The sequence below is a fragment of the Mytilus californianus genome, unplaced genomic scaffold (assembly GCF_021869535.1).
Source record: "Mytilus californianus isolate M0D057914Y unplaced genomic scaffold, xbMytCali1.0.p SCAF_1, whole genome shotgun sequence".
In the NCBI taxonomy this organism is placed as follows: Eukaryota; Metazoa; Mollusca; class Bivalvia; order Mytilida; family Mytilidae; genus Mytilus; species Mytilus californianus.
Window position 1 is genome coordinate 83351619 of NW_026262581.1, and position 24006 is coordinate 83375624.

Below are 24006 nucleotides of genomic sequence, written 5' to 3' on the forward strand. Positions count from 1 at the left end.
ATTCAAGCTTAAATATGAAAAATCTATCAAATATGCCATAAAACGTCGCTTTTTAGATGGTTTTTGTCTTAAATTTTCCATTTTAGACAAAACCCGTCTAAAAATTAGCACAAATGCTAAAATTGTGAAGATTTTAGTTATTTTGCATGAACTAATGATGCTAGTATCTCTGATGCATGTGCATGGTATTGTAAAAAAAAGCCCATATTTATGTAACAAAAGTATTCTAGTTTTCAATAATAGCTAGAAGTTTACATTTTTAACAAATTTGTGAAAATGCTATATTTTGGAACCAAAAAGGGGTCTTACCGGGCCTACTCCTTTAGGCCATTATGCAGCATTATGTGTATGTTCCATTGACATATACATCTATATATAAAAATAAGGAGATGTGATATGATTGCCAATGAGACAATCATGGTTGAAATCAAATATTCTTATGACTCTTATGATCATGGATAGTTCTTATGATATTGATATACATATAGATTATACATGTACAATAGACGCATAACATATAAGCATTTACTCTTACTAAAGTGTAACCAATTGAACATGTATAAGCGTAATATGTACAAACTACCTGTATAAACAACTGAACTATAAACAAAATAATAATATGAATAGTACGCTTCAAATGAATGCCTGCATAGATCTATTAGGGGATGATCATTTGATTTTGTAGGGGGGATGCAAGTTTTTTGATTGGAACTATCGTTTCCAGCTGCTGCAATGCAGTAGGACAAACGGAAGCGCCTGAGTATTGATTTCGGTGCTCAGTGATACGGTTCACTAGACGACGTTGTCAACACGTAATGGCGGCCATTGTTTGATGTTGGATTTGGCATTCCACGCTGTAAAGATGCATTTATGACATTCTTGGATGCTCAAACTTAATGCCACACAACATAAAAGGTAAAGGATTATTTCAGATATACCAAGTTAATTATTTTCAAATAAGTTGGATCCCAAAAAATGATTTAAACGGCAAAAATAAAGTGTAGAATTATATGAAACATGAATATTGAAATCCCATTTTTCATCATTTCCTTTTCATATATTGAATACACTATTTACACCAACCACTGGTGAATTATATTTGGATTTCGATCTTAGGTATCCGTCCTTGTCTCCGGGAATATTATACCCATACAATTTGTCAACATCCGTTTCAAACTGTTCAAAGTGTTCTTCACAACCCCACAGGCACTTGTTTCTATCCATGGGAAGCCCACTATCAACGTATATTTACGAGAAGGTACCCAACTACTTTTTTCACCTCTCCGCTTCAAACCCTTATTTTGCTGTCAATTCATTCTCAAATTTATTGTTCCATACACCATTCGATTCGTGAAAAGTTTTTCTTTCAGATGGTATGGATTGTATTTACCCTTAGGGTACCCCTTACCTCCAATACACAAGATTTGTCAATAAATATTCATGTGATTGTTTTTAGTCCTCCTACAAAATACAACAACTACCGGTTTAAGGCAGCGAATTTCAATACTGCTTGTGATTGGTCGGTTCATAGTTCATAGGGTTATTCATAAGTTAAAGGTCATTACACTCTCTAGATTTTACTTATTCATTTGTGACTCTCTAGACTTATCATTCACTGTTTTATGCAAATTAATTAGGACTAAAACTTTAAAGGCTACACGAATAAATATATCCCATATATTTTTTGTTTTCTAAAATTTAACTAAAAAAATCCCCAGTGAAATGATATTTGTAGCATCGTTATTTTTCTTTTTAATAAGGATTCAGTTCGTGAAATTTTGATACCCGCCCCCCCCTTTTTGTGGGAAAAATTCGGTTGATTATATAGGGAATCATTGACGCATGACTGGAGCGGGTCCCCTCTTATTAAAATTTCTGGATCCGCCACTGCAAATCATTAGAGTGTAAGACATATTCACTTCAACTGTTGGCTATTTTATAGCTGGTCTAATATTAATAGATTCGTCCCATTTCATATACACCAACATTTAATATTTAAAAAAACTTTCATTATTACCCCTTACAGAAATGAAAAGTTTGCTGCAATATTGCAACAATATTGCTGCAATATTGCGGCAAACAAATTTGTTTGCAAGAAGTGTTTGTAAGAAAGTTGCAGGTTGTTGCAGCTACCTGCAACATTCTTGCAATGTTACTGCAACAAAATTTGTTTGCAAGAAAATTGCAGCAAGTTTGCTGCAATGTTGCAAGAAAGAGTTTGTTTGCTAGAAAGTTGCAGGAACCTTTTCTTTTATTGTTTACGGAATAACTATTTGCAACAACTTTGCAAGACACGTTTCTTTAAAAACGTCAGACATCATAGTTTGCACCAATATTTCAAGCATATTAAAATAATACATATGATTATTTTTTTAGGATTTAAGGTTCAAAAAATATTACACGACATATTTCTCTGGATATTTGGTTATGAATACTTCTAATTATCTAAATTTTTTATCGTCATACTTCGATCGATCATGTTACTTAGAAATATCAGGATATTTAAATAATTTATTTAAAAAAAAATCTTCAAATAACAATGCTTATAAACAATTCCTAAACTGTACATCACATTTATGATATCTTGTAACAAGAAAGATTTCAAGAATACTTTGAATTTTATTTCAACAAGTTTAATCTAAATAATTGAGACATATTAATTTTAGTTCTATACATTATATGCCTTTTTGTCACTTTTTTGTGACATTTTTCTGTGAACAATATTTTTACTTTTATATTTTCCATCAAATGAATTTAGCCTCACCTGTTGCAGGTTGCATTTTGTTTAATTTCTAGTATCATTATTTAATTATGTATACACAAATTATTTGCATGCCCTCTTTCTCATCTCAATTAGTAATATGAGCTGGTGATAGAAATGTAATGTGCCATCTGTTTCCATTTATCTCTGTGTAGTGGCAAAGACAGGAAGTATTATAAATTAATGTACACAGAGTTTGAGGCCAAATTAAGGGTAGAATATTTTTATATATATATTTCCATTATAACTTATAACATCAAAGATAAAAAATAAACAATAGATAGATATTTTTTTATTATAATATATATCAAATATTCAAGATTTAGGCAATTAATATTTATTATTAGGGGCAAATTTCAAAGGGATCACACTGTCACAATACCCTAAACAACCTCGATCAAGAAATTCAGAATTTGAACTGGACATGAACATTCACACAACAAACAAAGATGTCTTCTATCATGAACAAAATATGAATTTTATAATGGATTTAGATCCAAAAGTTCCAATTTATTCTATTGACATTGGATAGTGCAGATGTAGTCTTCTGATGACATGACTCTTGAAAATTTTTAGGAAGATTGGTGTTTACACATATTTTGGATAACATCTTTTGGTAAGTACAATGGATTAGAATGTCCACCATTTTGAATAAGTGCATGCTCTTATAGTTCAAAATAGTGATATTTAAAGTGTCTTCTTAACTTTATAGAGTCAAGAAAAATATTAGAAATAGATTTATGCACATGAATATTATTAAAATAGTGTAAGACAGGAGATATTTTTTTTAATCTTTTTAAGACAGTATGTTTTATAAAGTCTTTTTAAGAAAGTATGTTTTAGAAAGTATTACTTAATTTATAACAAGAATCTTCCAATAAAAGCAGTTTGGTATTAAACTAGAGATCTGTGGTTTGACTGCCAATAAGACATCTATCAACAAATGACAACAAAATATAGCTTTTATATACATCATTTACATGTACACAACTAAACACCAAAATTAAATTTACAAAAAAATGGACAAGACCAATTATGTTATATAGTACAATGAAAAACAAATACCGGTATTAAAAAAAGCAATAACATTCCTAGTACTGGCATGAGGTTAAATGTATTCTACAGTTATGTATATCAGTTACAGATCCAGAAATTTGAAAAAAAACATGCAATTTCTAGAAGCACTTGACAACTTTTAGACATTGACCCTTCAAGTGAAATAAATACAGGAGAAATTTGCTCTATAGATCTCTTTATAAAGTGTTATTCTCATTTTATAAGTCCAGAATTTACAATATATAGTAGTAACTTTATATCTTTATAATGTTTAGTTTTTCTTTTTATATGCTAAATTCTTCAAGTTTTAATTTTCTATTTGAAATTAGTAAATTCAACTTAAGGACAGCGAGAACAATGGCAAACGAAACTAAAAGACACTCTGATGTAACATGACAACCTATAGATTTTATAATTAAATCATATTTTTTCAAATGCTTAGTTTTCAATTCTATATTTTTTCAAATGAAATTGTTGAAAGATTTGCTGCAATGTTGCTGCAATATGCAATATTGCTGCAACAATTGCAGCTAATGAATTTGCCGCAATATTGCTGCAACAATCATAGCTACTGATTTTCCCGCAAACATTTGCCGCAATATTGCAGCAATTTGTTGTGGCAATGTTGCAGCAACTGTTTGCAAGAAAACTAATTTGCAATTGCATACGAAAAATGAATATTTGCAGCAATATTGCCGCAAATATTTGCAAGAAGCCTTATTTTTCCTTAAGGAACATCAACATATAATACAAAGGGATACAAAAATCACACGCACTTGTTTCTGTCAATGGGGGGTTCACTATCCATACTCGTACGAAAATTTTTATTTTTATGTTGGTGGGTGGGTAGGAGGAATTTAAGGGGACATTATATTCATTCTCTTATTTTACTATTATGGCTTATTAATTTTTTTCAATCTGTACACAATTGTTCTTTCCTTTTTATTGGACAGAATATTCATGTTCATCCTGTGTCAGCACTCTTGAGTAATGTTTATTTTATGTTCGGTTATAACCATGATTACATGGACATATACCAAAAAGTATAAAAGAAATTTACACATTGAAATTAACCAATCACCCACCCATTTGAAAAGCTTGTACACATGCTGCTTTGCATTACATGAATCCCCAGAAACTAATTAATTTACAATTTCTTTATACATGTTATATCTGATATGTTATATTCTTCCAATGATTATATACACAATCTAATTAGAAATGATAATCCATTAACAATATTACTTTCTGAAACTTCATAAATATTGTCAAATTCAAGGTGTCAATTTAGTGACAATACAGTCATGACAGTGGTGGTTCCAGGATTTAAATTAAAATAAAACTGAGTTGTGAGTGCCCCCAAAATGTATAAAATTTCAGCTTGCATTGTACAATAGACATGTTATGATCTTATGATGTTTATGCAAACAATTAAATATAAAAATGTTATCAAAAGGCTTGGAATAACATAAATTTGCTCCTTGTTAAACATGTTAAACCTAAAAGTTATTTTTCAAGACTTTTGAAATGTTTTTCTTTGTCTGAAACTTTTATGTACATGTATTGAGCAAAAATGCTGGGGGCATAATTATCTATAATACTTAATAAATACATGTACATGTATTTTCTTGGTAATTTATTTGGCAAATTTGTATTCATGTGTTGATAATAACAATGCAAAGTTTAATTTTGCTTTGAATAATTTAGTATATATACATTAATAGTAATTGTATGTAAATTTGCTTTATATTTACAGGATGGAGAAAGATGTTCACTATGGATCAAAAATTCAAAACAGAGGACATTTTTATTCAAACAAAAATACTTGTACATGTATGATATTCTGTACATACAACAAGAAAACAGTAATGAAATGGAATGTCCAGTGATGTTGAAAGCAAAATTATTTTTGTTAACAGAAAACAATAGGACTACAATATATTAAGGGTAAGTAATCCAAAATTGTCTGTTTAGGGTTACAAAAGTGGGTTTTTGACAATGTGCTATGATTTCAATCCCCCAAATATGGAACAAAAACATAATATACATGGTATTTAAACTGTTTTCATAAGGAAACAGACTGAAAATATTCTGCATTTAACAGTCAGACATGAAAGTTGCCAATGTAATAAATTGGGACTGAAACTTAAAATTTATAGGATATAGGCCAAAGAATCATTCTGACTTTAAGGCAAAATGGTATACTTTTAATAGTTTAAAGATTTTATTTTATTATCTATGCTGTATAAATGTCAATATTGTTTCATTTGGATTTAAAAACCTAATTTCAAGAATGAAGGGTACAATAATTTAAAATTAATTTAAATGATTAAAAACAATACAAGGGAAGTAACTCTTACAGATGTGCATTATATCCTAATGAAGTGTTTTAATGAAATTGTCCATTTTTTTCAGATAAGAGAATGACTTAAGCAGACTGTTTTGGGGTCAAAGATGGCCATAACAATGAAATACAATATATTATAATTATCATTCTTCATTACGTTTTGATTGAATTAACAAACTTAATTTAATTACAAAATATTTTCTTTTTTTCAGTACACAACACATCTTGTCAGAAGAATAATTTTACTGGAGGATAAAAAATTTAATACCTGGAATCAGCAATTTACAAAATGTATATGAAATTTATTAAGAGAGATATATTCATGTACAGAATGGTAACCCCACCAAATAACCCAGGTGGCTCAAGTGATTATAAGCAGACATTTTTGTTGAACTAATGCAGGATTAAATAAATGAAGCTTTAGCAGACTATGGGCTCCAAAGTGTAGTAAAAAGAGAATTTTTAAATATGTGAGACTCATCAACATTAAAATGTGCATATTAAGTGAAATATTACAATATTTAGTAAAAAATTCAGATTATTTACTCAGTTGTTTTCATGAAATTTTTTATTAAAGCAATATCACTGTTATATAATTAATAAGATTCCATATGTTTTATTTTATACTATTGACAACCGAATATATCTTCCATCTGGCCTCAAGTGTTTCCCTTTTATTTTGTATGAGTGTAATTTACAGAAAGCTCACTTTGCTTTTGGCGAATTCAAGTTTTGCCTTTCAAGAATTATTGGACTTTATTCATGGAAAATTAGACATTTACCCATATGTTGTAGAAGAACTCAATTTTGCTTTAATACTTTTTCAAGAAATTGTATCACAAGGCTAGATTTGATCAAATAATCTCACTTTTGAATATTTATCACATATCACATACTAAATAATCTAGTATGCTTAGATTGACTTCCTTCACTTTTGCCCTGTTGTTGAGATCGAGTGAAATAATTTAATTATTTTATCCCTATCAATTTGGGGTGGGGATCTGTGTCCCATCGGGACCGTCATTCAACACTGCATAACTATATCCTATCACAAGTTATGATACAGCCAACCATATAACATAGCCCCTGCCAATGAAAGGAGAAAAGAGGTGCATAACATACAAAAAAATCTTTCATATGCTTAGCTTCATTGTATCCTTTGAATATTTCATTGATTTTTTGTCAGCAGTTATTTATTAAAGGTACTACAGTTCCCTGTCACTTTGCCTGCTAAGGCTTGATTACAGTTCCAATATAAAAATAAGAAGTCGGGGTATGATTGCCAATGAGACAACTCTCCACCAGATACCTTATGACAAAAAATAAATATATGTATAGGTCTCTGACAGCCTTCATCAATGATCAGAACCAATAACGCATAGTAAGCTACATGTATAAAAGGTCCCTAAATAACATGACACAATAGAGGCTGAAAATGAATATTCTGCATCAGTGAGTATGCAAAAGTGAAAATATATTTAGAAAGAAGAGCATGTGTAGCAATGGCTGCAAATAAAAAGTCAATCAAGAAAAAAAAATCCTACTACCTCACACGTTATGGCTTATGCAGTTTATTCACTAAATTGTCAACAAACTTTTACATACTTCATTCAACTAATTTACATTAAACCTGGAAACAGTATATCTGTCAGATATATATGTTCGTGATTAAACAAGACAAAATAAAAGAAAAGAACAGGGCGAATTGTTAACAGGGTGAAGGACCCAGAGCGAACAAGTACTAGTGTAACAGTAAATTTGGTCCGGTAGTAAAATTTGTCCGCCAGACTTTTTTTCCTAGTTAATCAAGTCCATGACCATTATTTTACTAGGAATTTAAGTCCCAGGACAAATTTTCCTAGGTAAATAAGTCCATAGCTAGTAAAATATGTCTGGTACTTATTTTCCTAGGAAAAATTGTCCTAAGACTTGTTTTTCTAGTAATTTTTATTATATTATAAAAATTATTGAAAATAAAAAAAAAAAAACAACATATTTTCTTAGTTAAGATTGGAAAGTTTCATTAATTTTTTTTCTATTAAAATAAAGGACATGGTCGGATGTTATAACCTAGACATGTTAATGACATGGACATGATGTCCTAGGGAAATTAGCCTGGGGACATAAAGTTTATTAAAATATTAATACACAACTCTAAAATAATATTAAAACATAACATTTAAATTTAACTTTCAAAATAAAGGGAATGGACATTTTTACCTAGGAATATTAATAACATGGACATGATTTCCTAGGAAAATTAGTCTGGGGACATGGATTTTATTAAAATATTAATGAACAACTCTTTAACAATATTAAAACATATAAATTGAATTTCCATTGTTTACATGTAAATAATTTGTTTCATTAAAATTTCCCTTTTAAAATAAAGGGCATGGACGTTTTTACCTAGGAATATTAATGACATGGATATGATATCCTGTGAAAATTAGTCTGGGGACAAACATTTTATTAAAAAAATTGATACACAACTCTTAAACAATATTAAAACATAACATTTATATTTACCTTTTGAAATAAAGGGCATGGACGTTTTTACCTAGGAATATTAATGACATGGACATGATTTCCTAGGAAAAATAGTCTGGGGACATGAATTGTATTAAAAATATAAATACACAACTCTTAAACAATATTAAAACTTAACATTTAAATTTCCAATATTGTTTAAATGTAAATGATTTGATTCATTAATATTTTTCCTATTAAAAAAAGGACATGGACGTTTTTACCGAGGAATATTAATGACATGGACTTGAATTCCTAGGAAAATTAGTCTGGGGACATAAATTACTAACATCGGACTAAAAATACTAGTAAATTCTGTAACCATGGACTTTTTATACTAGTAATATGTGTCCGCCCGGACATATTTTACCAGGACAAATTTATCTCTTACACTAGTGCCAACAGACCAGGATTCCCTTCCCACCACCTACCTAGAATAGCAAATGTTCCTCCCCATATGCATAGATATATTAATACTAGTCTAATAGTCATTATACATGTTATACCAATGCCCTAAGAAACTGCACATTGAATTTTTAAAAAATGAAGTCATGAAGAGTCTAAACCAACACTGCAAACCAGAAATTAAGAATCAATAAAATGACACATGCCTTTGACAAAATTACCCCCACCCCCCTTTTTTTCAAAAAAGTAACATAACAAAACCCATAACGATAACTGTATTTACGAAAGGAAACTTATGAAAAAAACAGATAGCTTTTCTATGGCCTATTCAGATTAGATGTTCATTAAAAACTCATCGGCCGGTAACATACTAACAATATTCACGAAATAAATATGGATCAACGAAGTACGATATCAACAAATCAATCCCATGATGATATAGGCCTAAAACTGTTAGTTTACCAAGCTCGGCCTGTTTTGGTATAACGTTGATATGAATTCAACATATCGCATGACTTCCTTTGCATACAGATAAACAAAATTGCTACAAAGAAGTAAAGAATCCAACTTTTAATGACATTTACGTTGACATTTTCGGCGCCGGAAATTGACAACGTTGGTCTATATACTGACACAACATCGGTTGAGGTCGATTCCGGCAATTCTGCTTCAAAAATCTCTAGCAGTTAGAATTTATTGATGTCTTAAAATATTTTTGTTATGTTTTAATAAATTTTAGTGGATAATTATTTTTGAGAGAAGAATAGCTATCGTATACTTCAGAAAAAAGGTTAAGGGAGGACCACGCACCCATAGTGGGGACATACAAAATAAAGATGACCGTTCTCCATTTCTTCTCGATAGAAGTGCCTAATTTTTTCACAACATATACATTATGTACCAAAGATTATTATATGAAAGTATAAAAAAAACCGAGGCGAAATTTTTTTAGAAACATCTAATAATTATAGCAGACCAATAGACGTAATAGAAAAATAGACCAAAATGGCGCCTTCTTCAATTTCGAAAAAAATCTATAATTTTACAATTTATGGACACATATTATTATTTTTAAAGGGGTTAAATTTCTAAGGATTCACCTTTTCATGACAGTTGAATGAATATTTACTTTAAAAACAGAAACTGTTCCAATTTCTAAATCTATCGACCTTGCAAGGAAAAACCTATAAAAAATTGAGACCCCTACTTTAAAATGGGTACAAATATTTGCCCTGGCTTGAACACCCCTGTTCTTTACGAATTTCGATGCCAAAAACTAGCGAGAATAGGATGTAAAAAATTTTAGAAAATCGAAGGATATGTATTTTTTTGTACCCATTTTTAATATCGCTATTTAATTCTACAGTGCATAAAATCAAAATCCGAAATTCTATGTTCAGATATAAAAAAATAAGATTTCCTTTTATTTTAATGTTCGAAAATGAAAATAATATGTAAACTCATATATTTTTCTCTTATAGATATGCTTACAATCAACAGTATTTACCGTCGGTACTTTGCCGTAAGCGAATGAAAAAAAATTACAAAAGCGCGCCATTTTTCAGTTGACGTCGGCCGACGCAAAATAGTCCAATTTTCGGCGTAGGACTACTGAGCGCCGCCGAATCACATTTTGGCCAAAAAGGCACATCCGGTTGTCCTACTGATGTCGGCTTATTTATTCTCACTTTTGTAACCAATTATTCACTGCTTTTTGTTTTGCAGAATAATCATTTTCATCCCGGCATTGAAAATATTTCAGTTCTGCTCCCACCACTGTCCCCCAAAAAGAGACGGAATACACCAAAGGGGTATAACAAACAAATAAGTCCAAAAGAAACAAACAACGCCATAATAGTACATAAATGTTAGCAAATAGTTGTTTACCTGCTTTCAAAAATAAACCTTGAAAAATTTAAGTACAAGGTTCGTAACTATTCTTTTTTGAGACAGTTGAAATATTGCTGAATAAATCAGTAAGATCAAAGTAACTTTGAGTAAAAAAAAAATAGTTGAACAGAATCCTAGATTTCAATACTTTGATTGACTAATCAGTCGGAATTGGAATTTTTTTTTAGGTGTTTTAGAAGCAACTGTACTACTTCTACTGTTTATTGTTCCACTGTTATGCTCTTGACAATTTAAGTTAAAAGATTACTTGTTTTAGTTATTGAAAACACACACATATATATTACGATTACGAAAATTATTCCATAGTTACATCTACAAATTCAAGAGAAGTACACACAGTCAATTGTTTCGTTTTACATATTCTATAAATGAATTATTTGAGAAATAAATAAATAATAATGATAAAAAGCACAGGCAGTCTTAATTGGGAGGGTAATTTAATTGATAACTTCAAAGTTTACTTGAATATTGCATGATATTAACTTACGTTGTGCTATAACGGCCAACAGAACAGTTGTGTGTATTAGAAACACTAATAACAAATCGTGTGTTTTCATTTCCAGCAAATACATTCGGAACAAATATTATGCTGAAATGAATTAAATAAGGATTATTGAATGCATCAAATATGATATAAAATTTCGAAGAAGTAATATTATATAAAGTGCTATCTGTAATAAACGTAATTAAAGTTGATCGCAGCATTATACATGTACCAACTTCTTAAAATACAAACGTTGATAAAAAAATATATAAGTAAATTAATATTGCAAACCATTTAACATGTTAAAAGTGCAACATTCAGCTATGTCGTTCCTCGTTTCTTGATACTTGTAAATTGTAAGAGCTACATGTACTACAAATGAAATTAATAATTTCCTACGAAATTAAGATAATAAATCGAACTTAATATATGTAAAACGGTATTTTTACTATTTGTTAAATACCTTTTGTAGATATTGGGTAGGACAGATTTAGGGCTATCCTAAGTGACACCACACTCCAAGTAACTAGATGCTTTTAGTATTGGAGCGTGAAATTTTAGAGAGCATCCAATTCTTGGAGTGTGATAAAACACAGACAACGAGGGAGGGCGGGACGGGGGAAAACAAAATAGTAGTCGAGAGTTCTTATTCTAACGAACATGAAGTTCACCAAACCAACAAACAAATGCTATCTCAGAGAGAGGAAGATTCAACCTCCATCCTCAGATCGACTGCATCTCGAAATATGATTTAAATCTAAAGGTCTCGTGACATCTCGTGAGATGTCGCTTAGGATATAGGGCTATCCTAAATGACACCACAATCCAAGTAACTAGATGCTTTTAGTATTGGAGCGTGAAATTTCAGTTCGCATATCCTTACTCTCAAGATTGTTACCATTGAAGCAAACCCCTATCCGTCCATCATACCTTATCAACTATTAATCCCAAAACTCACAAAAACAAAAACCCCAAACTAACCAAGACAAATTCTTTTAATATATGTGAAAGACAAAACCATGAAACTTATAGTCGTTTTCTTCGTAAACTGGTAATCATTATATGCCGTATTGTCTGATAATTGTCTCATTGCCAATTACTCCACATTTATTGTTATCAGTAAGTAAATAAATACAATATTAACAAATACAAATTTATTCATATATATACAAATATTCGGTAAACGTTAAATACAAATACACTGAAAACTATTTTCATACAAATAACACTTGAAAAAATGAGAAGTTAGAGAAATGATGAAGGCAATTTGGTTGCGTCACCCACTTCGTCAAATACTCTCTTAGCTGTTTGAGGTGACCGAGCAATTTCCTTAAATAGGGAACCTACTGAGTTCTCTACAAAATTGTTTATCCTAGAGTATCTATCATAACTTTTTTGGCTAAATCAAAAATACTATTTTCTGCTGCTACTTCTGCGCGGGGAACTGAAAATGGAGGTAGGAGAACTCTTCCTCTGTAATCCACCCAAACTTCTTTGTTTTCTTTAAAACCAATACGGCTAGGGTCAAATAATGACTTAATTTCCCATTCAGATAATTCAAATTTCATTTTTTTTTTGGATTATAACCCTAAAATGAAAAAAATTACAGAGAAAAAATTCCCCGACCTCCATTCCGCGTGACTAAAAAATAAGCCACTAAGGATTAGATTCCAATGGAATGAAAGCCAGAAAACTTTGAAACTTTACGAAATTTTAACGGAAAAACTTTTAGGTAATCCAGAAAAAACTTAATGCAAACATTTAACTACTCCTTCTTCAACTTCGGTCACGAGTTCACGTGATGACCATTCCCCTCACAGAAGAAACAAGCGCCCTTAGTTCTCCTTTGGAATCTAGGGCGAAAACCTGGTTTTCGCATTATACTTGAATCACTGAAAGGTGGAGCAGCGGGACCATGTGCTGGGAAAACCATTACCATAACCTACAGGATTACCATAACCTACAGGGAACGGATTATAAGGGAACGCTGGACCAGGATATGGAAAAGCTGATGGACCCGACACACTTTGAAATAGGCATTTGGTTACAACCCTTGCTATCAACCTTCTCTTCAGTTTTCTCATTTTTCCTAGCATTCTTTTGCCATTCAGCAATAGTAGCTGAAATCTTTTTATCTTCTGAAGACCCAAGCAATTTTAAACACAAATTAGAAATGTCATCATGATTTTCAAATTGTCTACAAGCCTGCAAGGCCTTACTAAAGGAATCAGCCTCTGGGTGACTTGCTTTATTAGCACACTCAACCGAAAACTCTAATGCAGCTATAAGAACGCTTGGTGGCGTCAACTTTGGCCTCCCGACCAAATCTCTTACACTTTTTAATGCTTCTGTAACTTTATCCGAAATTTGCTGATTTTTCAAATTGTCAAAACTGTTTTCCATTTTCCGAAGTCTTCCCTCAAGATCAAAACTAGTTTTAGTGGAGTTAGAAATACTAACCGGGGTATTTGAAATTTGTGGCCCCTGGACACCAGCAATTGGTGTAACAGGTCTAGTAGTAGATGCAGCAGATCTCGATGCACCTGAAAGATTCATATCAAATTTTACATTCTACTAACTAAGATAACTAATAATTATACCAATATTAAACACTAAAAGCTAATAATCTTACAATTATTACCCAATATATTGCATTTCGGCTAAGTGTACTCCATTGACAAAGATTATTTTTGTGAGCATGAAATTTTCCCAATTTTCAATTCAATCAACTCTGATGAGAATTTACTATTCAAAATATTGATTATCTGCCAACCTTTTAAAATAAATTTGCGTGTAAACTCAAAATAGCAAGTGCACTACAATGTAGTTTCTCAGTAAACATTTTCCTACAAGTTCGAAATCGTTTAAAAATAGTAAAACATACAATTTGGTTATGATAAATTAAGAAGTACACAAAAACGTACAAGACAGAAAAACTTCTGACTTTTTTTCGTCAAATCGATTGCAGGTTTTGTTACATGCACATCTACCCTATTTGCCTTTAATTTTATAAGTTATTGACATTATATATTCTTATCCAAAATGAATGAGAAAATTGCACCCATGTCACTATCCGACCTATATAATAAATGATATATTTATCAGGATTAAAAATACCTTACCTTGATCAAGAGTAGTTAAAGATGAACCCTTTGGGCCGCCAATCAAATTGGCATAAAGAATGGCTTGGTGCATGAGTTGCAGACCGTTCTCCAAATTTACGTCTTTTCCAGCCAGCCTCAGAACATCCTTAAAAGATTCTGCCGTTAATTTCTTAAACTCTGTTGACAACTCCTCAAGAGAATAGTTGTTCAGCGGATGATCTTTTTTAAGACGTGCCATGTTTTCCACCAAAACGTCATCATCAGCGGATTTGAAACCCAAGATCATTGGCAACAGACCTTTCCCAACTAGTGTATCTCTAGGCTTTAAAATTAAGTGTGGCTCAGCCATCTACAAAATATAATATATTCCATAAAAACGAATATATATATAAAATAAAAAACAAAACAAAAAACAGCTAAATACGACAAAATGTCAACTCAGATTAAAAGATAAACCCATATTGCAAACATAATACTTCTATCATATTGGAATGTGCCGTCAACCGATCCAATCATTTCAATACCATCCGTCACGTGACACTTGTCAAAGTATACCGACAGCACCTATTATCAAAATTGATAATAATTACCCCAAATAAAATAAAATAACATGTTCTATATAGAGCCCACAAACGAGGGGCTGAATTCGTTTTATAAAAATTAAGAATAGGTGGTAGTTATTCTTCTATCTAAATACCGCAAAACAAAAATAAAACTCATTCATGAACATCATTAGCTATCGAGCGCACCTTAAATTTGACAACAAACTTGCGTAATTACCTTTACACTTTATAAATGTTTCACAGAAAGTTCACCTGTTCAATCAATGCAATAAAATCAATACTGACCTATCTAGGTCAATCAACTGACGAAACATGTTTATTTATTGTGACTGAAATATGCTAAATAGGTAAACTTCTCAAATCGTACACATCATATAGCATATCAAATGTTATATAGATCTTCAAATCACATAATAAAATCATAATTCAAACTGACTAAATAGGGAATAAATAAAGAGTAAAACCTTAAACGCACGGACGAAGTAAAAAATTCTGTAAAATTATAAAGGATTTCAACTAAATAAAATCAACCAGCCGATTACATATAACCAAAAATCACCCCGTGTTTCGAAAAAAAAATGACGACATCGTCAAAAACAATCAATGAAAATTAGACGATAATCCTTAAATTAAACACGCCAAACTAAGTTCGCTCTCTTAAGTAAAGAGACCACCTTCATAAAATTAATCTATAGGACCAGCATCCTATAACCAAAAGACAATACATGTCTGTTCTCAAATAAAAACGGATCACCATCCTAAATAACAAGACAACAAATGTGCGTTCAAATAAATAGGACCACCGTCCTTAAAAAATTCCGACGGACGACACCATCCGTTCCCACAACAGAATAAAACAAATAAAAATGCAGACCATCTGCTAAATAGGACCACCGTCCTTTAAAAAATTCCGACGGACGACACCATCCGTTCCCACAACAGAATAAAACAAATAAAAATGCAGACCATCTGCTAAATAGGACCACCGTCCTTTAAAAAATTCCGACGGACGACACCATCCGTTCCCATAACAGAATAAAACAAATAAAAATGCAGACCATCTGCTAAATAGGACCACCGTCCTTTAAAAAATTCCGACGGACGACACCATCCGTTCCCATAACAGAACAAAATAAATAAACAATGCAGACCATCTGCTAGGACCACTGTCCTTTTAAAAAATTCCGACGGACGACATCATCCGTTTCCGTAACAGAATTAAATAAATGAAAATGCAGACGACACCATCTGCCTAAAATTATATTTACCATACAAATAAAATAAAATATACTTACATTGAACCGATAAATGAACTCGGATATCTTTCGTATATAAAATAAAGCACGTTTTGCACGAGCCCTGGAAAATAGCTTTAAAGGGAGGACAAAGGCACGTCTGTCCTCGATGACTGCAGCTCGAAATATGATTTAAATCTAAAGGTCTCTTGACTTCTCGTGAGATGTCGCTTAGGATAATTTGATATCGAAGGTTAGGTAAATAGTTTCAGATTGCCTTAAATGGTCGACAGGATTCTTGTATACGATACCTTTAGTATTGTTTTACTTGTATATGTTTTGTTGTGTGTGTCTAAAATAGCAATACCATAAGGTTAAGTGCTTTTACTTAACTACTTATACCGATACATGATTTACGTGTGACCCCTATTCAGACTAATGATAGTTTACCTTTGTGGTGTGGATATTACTATAGAGAAAAGTTTACATCGACCCCTTTAAAGACGTGCATAGGCATTTTTTTAGATGACAATTTTCATCTTTATCAATTTGTTTTGTTTAGATTAGAATTAACAAAAAAACAAATGAAATAAATAAAAAGGTAAAAAAAGAAAGGTGGAGGATTTTGCGGCCACTATACTGTGTATATGCATTGCATAATATGAGTAGAATATGTTAAATAACTAAATAATTCACTTTGACTCTGTACAAATGCAGCACACCGTTCAAGCATTTGATTTAAGTACAGCTCTTTATAAGAACCAGGCAGAGTGCCATATACATGTGATATATGAGGGTTTCAGATTTTATCTATAAATGGCCTAGTAGAAGCAGTAGCTGAATACTGCTCAAAAAATAAATTTGAGTGGGAAAATATGAGTGGTTGCCATAGTAACGGACACTCTATTTTTTGGTAGTTAAGCGTGGTAAAATCTTTCAAAAATCAGCTAAATCACTACAATTCAGAGCCTGATTATGAATAGAATCAAACTTTTTTCATAAATTTTCATATTTAACATTGATACAATTTGGTTTAAGCTTCATTTTAGTTAAGATTGCATGTCAACCAAATTTGTAAATTTTTTTAAACAAATTTTTTTAAAAATTTACCAAAAAATGCATATTTTCAACTTTTCTGAATTATAGATTTTTGTGAAATTATCAAATTTTCTCGTGTGTTTTTCAGAAAAGTGCAAATGTGTCCAGCATAGTTAGCACTGTAGGTATTAAGTTTGAATACTACTTTAGCAAATTAAATAGAAAAATGCGTGGGCCTCTCTTTAATTTTATCACCATAGCAACCGATTTTTTCCTTGGAAACGGAGTTATTATATGCAGAATATTGCAGTTTAAGAACTTTAATGTCCTTAATTGTTTCATAACCGATAAGAAAATACATAAAAGCAAACGCTGACTCTAAATTACCATCGTCAAGTGTTGCTGACTTCAAAAGTTACCATGGAAACACATATAATGCATAGCAACATCCATTATAAAATGTATTGTATTAATGGAAATTTATGTAAAAAAATACATATATAAAGGGTGTTCATTTTCAAATTGGAACATGACTGCATGCTTTGCTTCACTCACAGTCTTGTCTGTTCTTTTCAGAAGGTTCAACAAATGTAATATATAATGTTACATTGGGGTTGGAGGGTTTTGGAAAAAAAAGGGGGGTAGGTTTATTTTTTGAAAATTTTCATACATGTAGATCCTTGAAACGATAATTGCTGCAACGTTTGGTTGGATTTTGTTCCGAGTTCATCATCCGATAATCAATTCATGAGTGGTTGCCATGGTAATGGACACTCAATTTTTTGGTAGTTAAGCGTAGTAAAACCTTTGAAAAAATCAGCTAAATCACTACAATTCAGAGCCTGATTATGAATAGAATCAAACTTTTTTCATAAATTTTCATATATAACATTACTATAACTTGGTTTAAGCTTCACTTAAGTTAAGAGATTTAGATTTTTTGTTAGAATATACTTAAAAACACATATTTTCAGTTTTTCTGAATCATGGAGTTTTGTGAAATTATCAAATTTTCTCGTGTGTTTTTCCGAAAAGTACAAATATGTAAAGCTTAACTAGCATTGTAGTTACTAAGTTTGAATACTACTTGACCGAAATAAATAGAATATTGCGTGGGACCTTCTTGAATGTTATCACCGTGGCAACGTATTTTTCCCCTGGAAACGAGAGTTATTATTTGTTGAATTCTGCAGTATAGGGACTTCAATGTTCTCAATTGTTTCCAAACCTTTAAGAAAATACATAGAAGCATATATATACTTTTACTTTAAACTACAATCGTGAAGTATTGTTAACAACAGTTGCCATGGTAACAAATATCACCCATAACAACATCCAATCAAAAGATATATAATATAATTTTATGTAAAAATTACATATAATGTTAAATTTTCTAATGGTAATATAACTGCATGCTATGCTTTGTTTCACTCACAGTCCTGTCTTCGCTCCTTGAGAAGGTTCAACAAATTGAATATATACACTGTGGCATTTTGGGGGAGGGGGTGGAGGGTGGGTAGTTTTTGTTTCAATCTTTCATAGATCCTTATAAGGAAAATTGAGAGGTTTAGCTACCTATAAAACCAAGTTTAATCTACCATTTTCTACATAAGAAAATGCCAGTACCAAGTCAGAATTAACATATGACAGTTTCGTTTTCGTTTGATGTGTTTGAGCTTTTGATTTTGCTATTTGCTTAGGGACTGATATTTTGTGTACAGTGTAAATCTTAAATAAGTGCTTCAAAGTCAAACCAGATAATATTAACTATTTTACTTATTTCTGCCAAAAAAGTAATGCATTTTTGAATATTCAAATAAATGAAATCTGATTTGGATTAGTGTTTGTGCTCAATGGAATTTTTTCGACTTGTTGAATAGTTATTCCTATTAAGTGACTATTTTGGGATCGAATTTAAAGAAGATCATATTCAAGTGTGACTGTGTCAAAACAAGGGGAGGGAGAGTTTAAGATTTGAAAGTGAAACTTTTTTTTCTGATTATTTAACTTTCTAAATTTAAGTACATCTCTCCTCGTTTCATCTTTCTCTAAGCATATTATTGAGGGAAAGAAAAGCAATTAATCTATACTCAATAACGCTTTCAGTTATGATTTTTCATACACCTATTTAAAAGTACACCAAAATGGAACTAAAACTGTAGGAGATGGAGGTTATATGTCAATAACACAGCAATCAAACGACAAAAACATCTAATGACATCTAGCGGGCAACATACAGTTTTCAACAATACTAGTACTTATAGGTGTCTACACAATATGTCAAATTCTTAATCATTACTAATTTATATAAAGACTTAATTGAGAATAAATCTAACAGAAATGATAAAAAAAAATCTACCATTAAATCGCAATTCTTCAAGTAATGTAACAATTTAGGAAGAAGCCTAAACATAAAAAAGTTAATAATTTAACACTTATCAACCTTTTATTACTACACAAAGGCGTATTCCCCCCTTTTTTCCCTACAAGAAACTTTCCTTGGAGCCGTGGATTGCAGTATTTCCAAAACATACACGTAAATTGGTGGCGTTTATTATGTGTTAAAACAGTTATTGGCCAATCGAATTGGTATATATCATTTACTCTACACGGTCGGGATGACCCTTTAACCCGAACTCCTATAAAGATACAGAGTGATTGAAAGAATGGGGCAGTAATTGACATGATAGAAGAAAAGGTGAAAACATTTTCTTTTGCTGGGTTAGTTTAAAAAATAATGTAGAATATAAAAAGTCGAACATATTATATGGTATGTATTAGAGGGAAAAAAGGACTCCAGAAAGGTTCTATGATCACATGGTCACTTTTAGAAATTTCTTCAGTTAACCAGGCCATTTTAGGCAAACTTTACAGTTCTAAACTGATCTGGTTCTCGGTTTTAATCGTTTTTAAAGTATCAAAAAAGCAAAGTAAAGCAAAACGGGCATAACTCGGGAACAGTTAAAGTGACGCCGCCAAAATTCAAAATTGGATCTCTGTTTTGTTGTAATAAGCATTGTGTATATGTTTCATAACATTTGGTTGAGGCAAACTAAAGTTAGAAAATGGAAACCAATTTTGGGACGGACTAAATTTACATGTTTACTAACTTAAAGGAGAGGAGGGGGGTTTCAGAATTATTAAATTTGTGCTTCAACTAAACCCCATCCCCCCTGCAAAAAAGATCTAATGTTACCGGAATCATGAAATTATGAGATATATGTAGTACGGTGCATAGTAAGGAATGATTCATAATTAATACAATTATTTTGTACAATAATTTTGTTCTGATATAATTTTGCCGAAAATAGCATAATTATTTTACCAGGATTAGCACAATGCCAACTTAGCAGATGTACCTATTCGTCTATCTCAGAGATCCAGAATTTCAATTGCGGAAAAGAAGTACAACACAGGAGTTATTAATGATATGTTTATAGCTATATATTAAGAGGATTCCATTATATTGGACTTCTGACAGCAACGATCTCCAATTGACTATTCGTTTTTTTAAGTCCCCACCGACTTAAAATGTGTTCAATTGGTCTGTCCGTCTATCCGGCCGTCCATCACACTTCAGTTTCAGTTTAGAAATGCTTTGACCAAATGATTCTATTTTTTGGTTTGTAAGCTTATTATTATGTTACAGGTCAAGTTTGTGATTTTTGCTGGTGGGATAACATCTCAGACTTGTGTGTGCCCTAAGAAATTAAGAATTTTCTTACAATCGGTAAGGGACAATATTTATCTTGCCTTACCATAAGCCAGGTGGGGCTATTGTAATCCCATGAAGTTCGTCATCTGTTAACTTTCATAAATTGATTATCAGATGATGAACTCTGAACAAAATCCGACCAAACGCAATTATCTTTTCAAGGATCTACATGTATGAAACATTTAAAAAATAAACCTACCCCCTCTTTTTTTCCCGACCCTCCAACCCCAATGTTACATTATATATTACATTTGTTGAACCTTCTGAAAATAAAACAAACAAGACTGTGAGTGAAGCAAAGCATGCAGTCATATTCCAATTCGAAAATAAACACCCTCTATATATGTATTTGTTTTACATAATTTTCAATTTATACAGCTTTTGAATGGATGTTGCTATGGATAATATTTGTTTCCATGGTAACTATTGAAGTCGGCAACACTTGACGATGGTTATTTTAAGTAATGGTATGCTTTTATGTATTTTCTAAATCTCTTTTTCATAAGTATATAAGTTGGGAGGCCAATGAAATTTTGCACAGTTGTCATAAATGTTGTGCCTATTATTTTGAACCATACATTAGGGCAAAAAACTTAGTTATCTAAAAAAACATTCTGGAGTTTAATATCTTAATGAAATAACAAATTGTATCATTGTAGAGCAACTTATTATTATGGATGATCTTCTTTGCTTCTTATTAAAGAAAGTAATGCACAGTTATAAATGGTTAATGTATATATGTTACAACAATAAAATTTGACCATCATCCAGTTTGTTTTGCCATGACACTTTCTAAAAGTATGAATATAAAAATTCATTAAAGATGGCTTTTATAACTTGAATAAGCAGAACTTTGTAAAAAAAATGAATTATAAATTTTCTTTTAAGATGGGTTCTTATAACTTGAATAAGCAAAACTTTGTAAAAAAATGAATTATAAATTTTCTTTTAAGGTTAAGGTTAATTTGTAATTAACCCATATTCATTGAAAATGATAGTATGAGGAGTGGGGCATCTGTGTGCTATGGACATATTTTCTTGCTGTATAAATAGTTACACCCTACCCCCAGCTGGGTCGAGGGGCCTATCTGAATAATTATTTACAATTTAAAACACTTATTTAACACTTTCAGTGAAAAATTGTTAAATTTGAATAAACTTTTAAAGTACTTTTAAAGGTAGTAACTTTGGGAAATAAGAATATTAAAAATTGACTTTTTTCTGAAAATGATGGAATTATTTTTGCATAACCCCCCCCCCCCCCCCCCCCCAAAAAAAAAAGGATTTTGACACATAAACATTTGTATTTTGATATTTTTCTGTTTGTTCCAATAATAAATACCAATTTCAAGTTAAGTCTATATAATAGGATAACTTGAGTTTCAACATACTGAAATTTTAAGTTTAGGCTTTTTAAAAAAAAGCCTAAAATGTAGTAGTTTTGTTGCCATGGCAACCAAAAATGCTTATAGATCCCAAAAATTTGAATCATTTTTTTAAATTATTATGTTTTGATAAATAATGTACAGTACATGATTTGAAATATTAAACTTGGTACCTAAAGAAATTAAATCATTTATACATGGTAAACTTCACAATTTGTAAAAAGTAGAAATTTGAGGATTTTGTTCAAAGTTCAACCTAAATGTACAACTGAGGTCACAATATTGTTTTTACAATCTGATTGTATGTGTATCACATTGTCTTGAAAATGAATTGTTTTAATTTTGTTGGCAAAATACATGCCTGAAAAATAGTAAATAAAGTTGGCTGATTTTCTAAAAAACGCATTGTTTTTTATGAAATTTTGCCTTGGCAGTTACCATGGCAACCATTTATAATTTTGAAAAAATGTGCATTTTTTTTTTTTTTACATGACTCCCACTTATGAGAACCATTTTCATGCATATTGAAAGGGGTCATAAATCACACTCTGCCTGGGTTTTACAAGGAGCTGTACTTAAATAATTTCTAGGATGTCTACACAAAGGTCCTACAATACTAATATCTTCAAAAGTGTTATGGTATGTTCAACGTAAACAGGGCCCTCTGAACAAAAATCTAACGCACTTTCCTTACAGTTATTGTCAGGTTTATATTATTGATTTTGACATTACATTGTACCTGACACCCATCGTAAACCTATCTAAAACACTTTTCTCTTCAACCGCTTCAACTAAAGTTGGTCTTAATAATTCTCAGTGTGTTTTCACCAAAAACCACAATATCCCACCAATTGGTAAAAAAATGTTTAGAAAAAAATATTTAAGTGTTTTGCCAAGTAAGCTTGGATAGTGCCAAAATGTGGTATTCTTTCAAAGCTAAGTCCTATCACTGCTACATTTCTATCAACCTTATAGAAAAAGGAAGATGTGGTATGATCGTCAATGAGACAACTCTCCACCAGAGACCAAATAACACAGAAGTTTACATCTATAGGTCATCGTACAGTCTTCAACAATGAGCATAACCCATACCACATTGCAAGCTATAAAAGGCCCCGAAGTGACAAATGTAAAACAATTCAAACGAGAAAGCTAACGGCCTGATGTGTTTACTAGACAATAAACGAAAAATAAATATTATGGAACGCCACAGCTGTCTTATGTGGTACTCTGATATAACGTTATGTTGTTTTATTATTACTTGATGATATTATGTCTTTATATAATATGGTTTTGACATTACGTTATGATGTTATGATATAACTTAATATGGAATAGTCATTACTTAATGATATTTCGATATTACATGATACGGTTTCGTATTGACTTGATATAGTTTTGTCATTACTTAATATGGTTTTGTCATTACTCGATGTGGTATCACAATTATTTAATGTGGTTGTGTCATTAAGC

General features: G+C 31.2%; 1 protein-coding gene and 1 long non-coding RNA gene across 9 annotated transcripts in view; one reads left to right on the top strand and one right to left on the bottom strand.

Annotated features, from left to right (window-relative positions):
* The window catches only part of LOC127724962 (multiple epidermal growth factor-like domains protein 10), a 178358-nt gene that overhangs the window by 62907 nt on the left and 91445 nt on the right, over window positions 1-24006 (bottom strand). For 5 of the 7 annotated variants that reach the window (XM_052231971.1, XM_052231975.1, XM_052231966.1 and 2 more), the window contains exon 2: window positions 11497-11598. The exons of 1 other annotated variant lie outside the window; for it this stretch is intronic. In XM_052231971.1, coding sequence (XP_052087931.1) covers window positions 11497-11581 — 85 coding nt within the window. In that variant the 5' untranslated portion in view covers window positions 11582-11598. Of the gene's footprint in view, window positions 1-11496; window positions 11599-13953; window positions 14037-14615; window positions 14926-24006 lie in introns of those variants that run through there. One more of the 7 variants, XM_052231970.1, reaches the window with a different exon arrangement.
* On the top strand, window positions 754-6790 carry LOC127725084 (uncharacterized). 2 transcript variants are annotated; one of them, XR_007992776.1, is made up of 3 exons: window positions 754-915; window positions 5574-5764; window positions 6377-6790. It is a non-coding gene; the product is annotated as an uncharacterized LOC127725084 (long non-coding RNA). The 2 variants fall into 2 exon arrangements; XR_007992777.1 differs by lacking the exon at window positions 754-915 and adding an exon at window positions 3179-3377.